The sequence below is a fragment of the Periophthalmus magnuspinnatus genome, chromosome 24 (genome assembly GCF_009829125.3).
Source record: "Periophthalmus magnuspinnatus isolate fPerMag1 chromosome 24, fPerMag1.2.pri, whole genome shotgun sequence".
Classification (NCBI taxonomy): domain Eukaryota; kingdom Metazoa; phylum Chordata; class Actinopteri; order Gobiiformes; family Gobiidae; genus Periophthalmus; species Periophthalmus magnuspinnatus.
The window spans coordinates 21,405,854-21,412,537 of record NC_047149.1 but is presented as its reverse complement, the minus strand read 5'-3'; the positions used below and the strand labels follow the sequence as shown (position 1 = coordinate 21,412,537).

Below are 6,684 nucleotides of genomic sequence, written 5' to 3'. Positions count from 1 at the left end.
GAATTTTCCAGTTTAACCCGGAAATCACATCATCACGTCACAACTCTATGGAAACATGACTGTTCTATACATCAGGGTTTTTAATTTTGTGACGGTGTATTGAATTGCATACGATTGGCTTGTCCTTCACGGCCTCCTTGTAGTTTATTATTTTACAAGGTTATGTCATGGCAACTGACTTGATACCATTCATTGCTCCTTAATGAAATATGCATGTGCTGTGTCTTGTTTTGCAGTGGTGTGTAACCCGCTGTCTACGGCTGGAGGCTGCACCATGGGGCACAGAAGTGGAACAACTCTCCAAGGCTTCTACCCTGGAAGTCGCCGCAAAGAGAAAGTCCACAATGTTCTGAATCACTAAAAGATTTCCGTTTTTTCACCTGTCTGCAGAGCCCATGTGCAAATTGGATATTTTTTCATATGGTCCTGCTTAGGCTTGGATAAGAAGATTAAAACCCATTATCAACATTAGATCTGCCTCAAAGATAAAAGAGGGATATTGCTTTTGCCGCTTGACTGCAAAATTATCTATGTTGGAATATAAGATAAACTGCGGAACATAGCCATAATCAGATGTTATTATCACTCCACGGATCTTTCTGACTCTTCGGGTACATCCTCTACTTATCTACAATGAATCCCAACGGCCTACCTGGGTTCGCTCTTCTGCTGTTAAGTTTAATGTTGGGCTTTAACACAGCTTTGGAGTTTACCGGCTCTGAAGGTCAGTGGGCACGCTACCTCCGCTGGGATGCTAGCTCCCAAAGCGACCTCACCTTCCAGTTCAAGACATCGCAATCGAACGGCCTGGTGATCTACTTCGACGATGGTGGATACTGCGACTTCCTTCTGCTCACGTTAAACGAGGGGAAAATGCAGCTCCAGTACAGCATCGATTGCGCCGAAACTACCATTACCTCGGACAAAATGGTGAACGACAGTCGCTGGCATTTCGCTGCTATCAATCGATACAACTTGCGGACTGGTTTGGCCATAGACGGTCAGACCAAAACCGAGGAAGTGCGCCCTCAAAGGCAGTTCATGAAAATCGTCAGCGACCTGTTTATCGGAGGTTTACCGGGGGACATACGCACTTCGGCCATCACCTTACCCTCTGTCCGGGAGCTGCCGCCTTTCAAGGGAATTATCACCGATTTGAGTTATGGAAGTAAGCTCCCCAGGCTGATAAATAGTCAGAAGGTGCGCTTGGAGATGATAGGGTTATGCACGGAGAACCCCTGCGAGAACGGTGGAATCTGTTCCCTGGCAGATGGAGAAGCCTACTGCGACTGCTCCAAAACTGGATATGTAGGTCGATACTGTACCGAAGGTAAGAGCGGCTGGCTCCAGAGCTTTCTGTGTCAAGTGCTAAATATTGATTGAAACGCTCTTAAAAATGCGCAGGTTCTTCTCGAGAATTTAAAGGGAAAAGCTGTCAGTTTTAAGTCATAAACACCTCAAAATTGACTATATTTTTGTCAATCTTTATCGGCTTTTGGAATTGCTTATAGATTTAAATGTTTAAAAGGAAGCTGCCTTGGGATAGTCAAATGAAGCAAGGTTCTCTAGCAGTTCAGCAGTTTGTATTAAAATTTACACCCTCCATTAACTAGACCACTTGTACCTGCATACAGACACAAAATGAACGGGGGCAGCAATCTAACCCACAACCTGGCACTTAAGTTGCTCTGACTCCGGAGCTGGATAATTTGCCTGTTTGAAATGCGATCGCTGATGGTGCCTGTTGAGAGCTGAGTGCACTGGGAGAGGTTGGCAAATTTGCTTTTAGCATACATTGAAATGCTAATCTCAAGTAGATCTGTGTTATACTTGTGGACAGTTTTACCGCTCCAGTCCTGAGTGTAGCCTTTGCTTATGAGCAGTAGAAGCCCGGGCTGACATGTTTTCCAGATGCACTCACAAATGATTTATATAAGCTGATAATTTTGGATCATTAAAATCAATATTAAGCAACATTTACCCACTGCGAATGAAGACAGACGCAAAATCTATTTATAAATTCTGTCATTACCAAACTTTTGTCAATTGTTCTAGTTAGAGGAACTCGACAAACTTGAGATTTATACAAGGAAATGTGAAGAATAATATACAGAGATGGGATAAGACAAGACAAGATGAAAACGACATTGAATCCACATCTACGAGATTGAGACAAGAAGAGATTTTGATACAATTTCTAGTTTATGAATTGATTGATTGAAACTGTGATTCAGTTCTAAATTTTGCCCACTTAATTTTTGTATTTTATTTAATATTTTTGTCATTCCAGCACTGTTTTTTGGAAATGGAGAGAACTAAACCCCTTTTAGTCCAATACAAGAGTAAACACGTGGGGAAAAAAAACCCAAAAAAATCTCATGAGATCATTTTCCTCATGTCTTGCAATTTTGCATGCAATTTTATCTTGTGGCGTCAGATCTTGTCCCATCCCTAATAACGTATGACCATAGACTGTATATATAAATGGACATAGCTAACTTGAGTGAGCATGGGTGCGCTTTCGGCTCCATCGACTCCAATTCGCTCGTCTTTTTGGCCTTAAAATGTTCGTATTAACCCGCTCTACATGATCCTGGTGTTTTCATTTTGCTATTTTGTCCCTAAATCAAGATATGAACATTAATAACAGACCAATGCGTTGCCCTCTTTCGTCAAATCACTCCTAGCGTTAGCAACAGGTTTGACTGACAGCGTTGCTAAGGACCCGCTCACTGCCAAACCAGCGGTGCGGACGGGAATTGGTGTTACCTTCAACAACCTCGCTCCGGATTGGCTCTTTGGTTGCTATGATACTCACGATCGGAATGCCAAATATCCAAATTCGTCCTATAACTGCTCTAGCCTCGATGAGCTTCATTTGACTTGGAGCCGAACGCTGTGGGTGACGTCCCAGTCCCTTAGTCCACTTCTTTATACAGTCTATGTGTGTGATACGTGTGAGACCATCTACAGTGTCTTCCATTATAAATCTTAATACAAACTGCTGACTTATGAGAAAAAGCTATTTTAAATTCATAACTATCGCCTCATTCCCGCTGTAATACCTGGTACAATTTGTGGCCTTCAAGCACTACATTCATTAGGTAAAATATTTATTCATTGCACGGTTTTGCTTTTGTAAACGCACGTCCCTTTACAAACCCAAGGTGCTATGCTACCTGCTAGTTTAAAGTCACAGCAGTGAGTTCAGGAAGTACGTTTTTCCTCTCGGGTGGTTACTTTAACAGCAGCTTTTAGAAGTGTACAAGTTTCATGTGGGAGTTTTATTGGTTGTGATGTGCTCAGCGTTTTCCTTTTGCCTTCGCAGTTATTACTTTTGATGAAGAAGAGGAAGCGCTGGTTGCAGGATTAGCTGATGTGACTAAATATATACTTCTCTTTTCCCATTTTTCCCTCAAAATTAAATGTATTCGGCTGTTGCAAGGTGCCGCCACAACCCGAAGGTACACAGTGTTTTGGATGCGAACTAACTCTGTCTCTATCTCCCTCTGCTTTCGAGCCAAGGTCGTTCCCGGATTTGGGGACAAGAGTAATGAGATTCAGCGTTTTGACAACCTTGGTGCATATTCTGCCTGAACACCTATTAGCGATACGAGTTAACAGGGCCCCTTTACACCAATTCCTTTTTAGTCTCAAGTGTGTGAAGTAACAGAAGTAAAGTGTGAGGTTTTAAAAAGAAAAGCCATCACTGAAAAACTTTGATTTCTGTAGTTTTTTGTACTTTTTATTGTTCAGAGAAGTGCCCTCAATGTTATAACCCAGTCTCTGATCAAGGCCAAAACCCTGTTTTTCAAAAGATGGCTACATTTTGTTCCAAGAATATCTCGCTCCTATGTGGTTTCGTGCACTACATCGCCAATACTAGACATCTCGGAGTGTATATTTAGACGATTACAGTAAAAATTCACTTCTTAATTTCTCTTTTTCTGGTATATGAGTATGAAATGTACTGGGAATTTGAGTGTGGACAGGCCCATGTCGTATTGCCTCCACCGCTGACCTAGTTTTGGGTAATCGGACTGACATGGCTGAAGGATGACTCCATTTTGGCTCTATGCCCCTCTACCTCCGCACCCACTCACACCAGAGGAATGCTCATTGACTTCTATTGCATCAGCTACCTGCCTGAATGATGCAGCATGTTATCTAATACAATTGTGTATTATTTATGACTGAGGAAAACTGAATGGAGCTCAAAGGGATTATCCTGACAATTATGGAAAGCAAGCTAGCAATTCTCAAGTGGTGATATGACATTGTTAGCAAAAATAGCAAAATGTTTTCACTATAAATACAGAGATAGTTGTGTCTTGGCGTCAGACAAAAGCAAAAAAGACCCATCACGTACACGCCACAATTACGTCTGTGAGGGATGAAAATAACATATGCGGATCGTCTGCGTCTACGAATGGGAAATACATTGTAGATTGACTGAAGTATGTAACATAAAGGAGGAAAATCAGCTGTTATGAGCGCTCTGCTTTGTTAAAATGGTACCAACTCATCAATCATCAGCTCATCCTCATTGAATTATGGACGTTTGAGTAATCCTGCGTTTGAGGCTGCAATGGTCAGATCATTTCCATCCCTGCTCATGGTTCTGTATTTACTTGCAGTTTTTTTATCGTCCTGCTCATACATATGGGGTTGAAAACTGTTGCATAATCTTTCTAACCCTAATCTTAAACACTTCCAACTCTACCCCTTGTGAGCACCTTAGCTATGCACTTAAAACCTGCAAGGCATCTGATGTACTGTGAAACCCGCCACACACTACAGGATTTTTCAGTCTTAAACGATTTTTACACTTGCGATTAAAAAGTGCAGGCCACAGACATGAGGAGAATCGCAAGAGTGCAACGAAGAGACCGCACGCTACAAGCTAAAAAGATGAGCTAACAAACCTAGCGCACCTCCCTCAGCTGTTTCCTGTCTAGAATAAAATGTCATACGTTGAGAAAATGTTCTAAATATGACGGCAGTGCACTTCTAGTTTAGATGCAAGTCAAAACTGTTGTTATTTGTGAAATGTGGTGCAATAGTTCAGATAAATGCTTCTTAATGCGCTGGAGGTTGGCGATAAACTACACAGGAAGTAGAGTTCACTGAAGCAGTTTCGTCGTGATCCTCGCTGTGTGGATTTATGCAGAGAGACACAGGTGAGGAAGTACTCTCGGCCTTTCTTACTTTTAAAGAACACTCCAAACTAGACTAACAGCGCTGTTTTGTGAGCCGGGTGTCATTATTTGCAGAGGACACACAGTTTAACTTTACAACTTCGCGAGAGGTATGTAATTATTTTTCGGCATTTCTCACGTCTTGTTTGTATCCTGAGTCACTCCGTCTGTCCCCGGTGCTCTGTTTTATTGGCTGTTGCCGTGGTGATGTTTTACTATTGTGATGTGACCAAGCGTTTCAGAATCTCACCGCACACACGAGCGAAACGGATTCAAAACAGCAGAGGAAGACACAAAGTCGGGTCACGCTTTTAGGAACTCGGAGGGAAGCAAATCGGGTTCTAAATCGGGCAAATGATCCTGTGGAGTGTGGCGGGTTTAAGGAAAAAGAGACTTAAATAAAGAACAAAAAGTGTTTAAAAAAAATCCAAAATGCTATAATGAAGAGGCAGGACCAGCGTCTGAGAATGTGTTCTGCACTTTAAGAACAAGAAGTCAATAAATGTGTTTGTTTTAGATCAATACTGCAATCCACAATGAACAAAATGTGAAATTATTATGTACATATGTGATAGTTTAATACCAAATACTAGAAAAAAGCATAATATGTCGTCTTTTAGCTCTGAAAAATCTACTCTCAAAATCCCGTGTGCGATCTAAGCCCCGACCAGTGGATTGAGTCAGAACAACACGTGACGCGCTGGTAGCGGAGCAGCCAAGCGCACTGACTGGACTTTCCCCTGTAGCTTAATGCTATTTACTCACCTCTTCCTCCTCCTCCTCTTCCTCCTTCCACCAGTCGATAAAAGGGAGGAAAGCAGCAAGTGTTCCATTTATTTTTACGCTCCTTGTGCAACAACAGATATTAAAGATTGATAATACTATTACACAGGAAAGAATGAGCATTTTTATGACATCATTAGCTGCTGCCCAGTTTTGAAATTCTGTGTCATGTTCAAATAGTATTTTTGTGTGTATTCAGGAGTCAAAGCAAAGGAGCTGCAAAAATAATTAAAGGTCCACTATGAAACTGGCACCTTCTTGTCTCCATGGAGATGTTATTGGTTTCACAGGTTGGCAGTACTCTGGTACATCTACTCAATTATATTTACGTTTTAAAGAAATTGTGCTTTTCAGAGTACTTTTCCAGCAGAATACTTTTACTTCTCCTTGAGTAGTATTTGTATTGAAGTAACAGTACTCTAGTAGAGTGTCTGGAGATGTTATTAGTTTCAGAGGTGGGCAGTACCACGTTACATCTTCTCAATTACATTTACTTGATTAAGTTTTCAAAGAAATTATGCTTTTCAGAGTACTTCTCCAGCAGAATACTTTTACTCCTTCTTGAGTAATATTTTTATTCAAGTAACAGTACTCTAGTAGAGGGTCTGGTACTTTTTGTCTCCATGTAGAAAGAAATTGTACTTTTTGTCTTGTCCCCATGGAGATGTAACCGAGTACTGCCCACCTCTGAAAGCAGTAACAT

General features: G+C 41.4%; 1 protein-coding gene across 1 annotated transcript in view; it reads left to right on the top strand.

Moving 5' to 3' along the window:
• Positions 1–633: 633 nt before the first annotated feature.
• The window catches only part of LOC117392670 (neurexin-3b-like), a 565,984-nt gene continuing 559,933 nt past the window's right edge, over positions 634–6,684 (top strand). The window contains exon 1 of the mRNA XM_055232346.1: positions 634–1,330. Coding sequence (XP_055088321.1) covers positions 634–1,330 — 697 coding nt within the window. The remainder of the gene's footprint in view (positions 1,331–6,684) is intronic.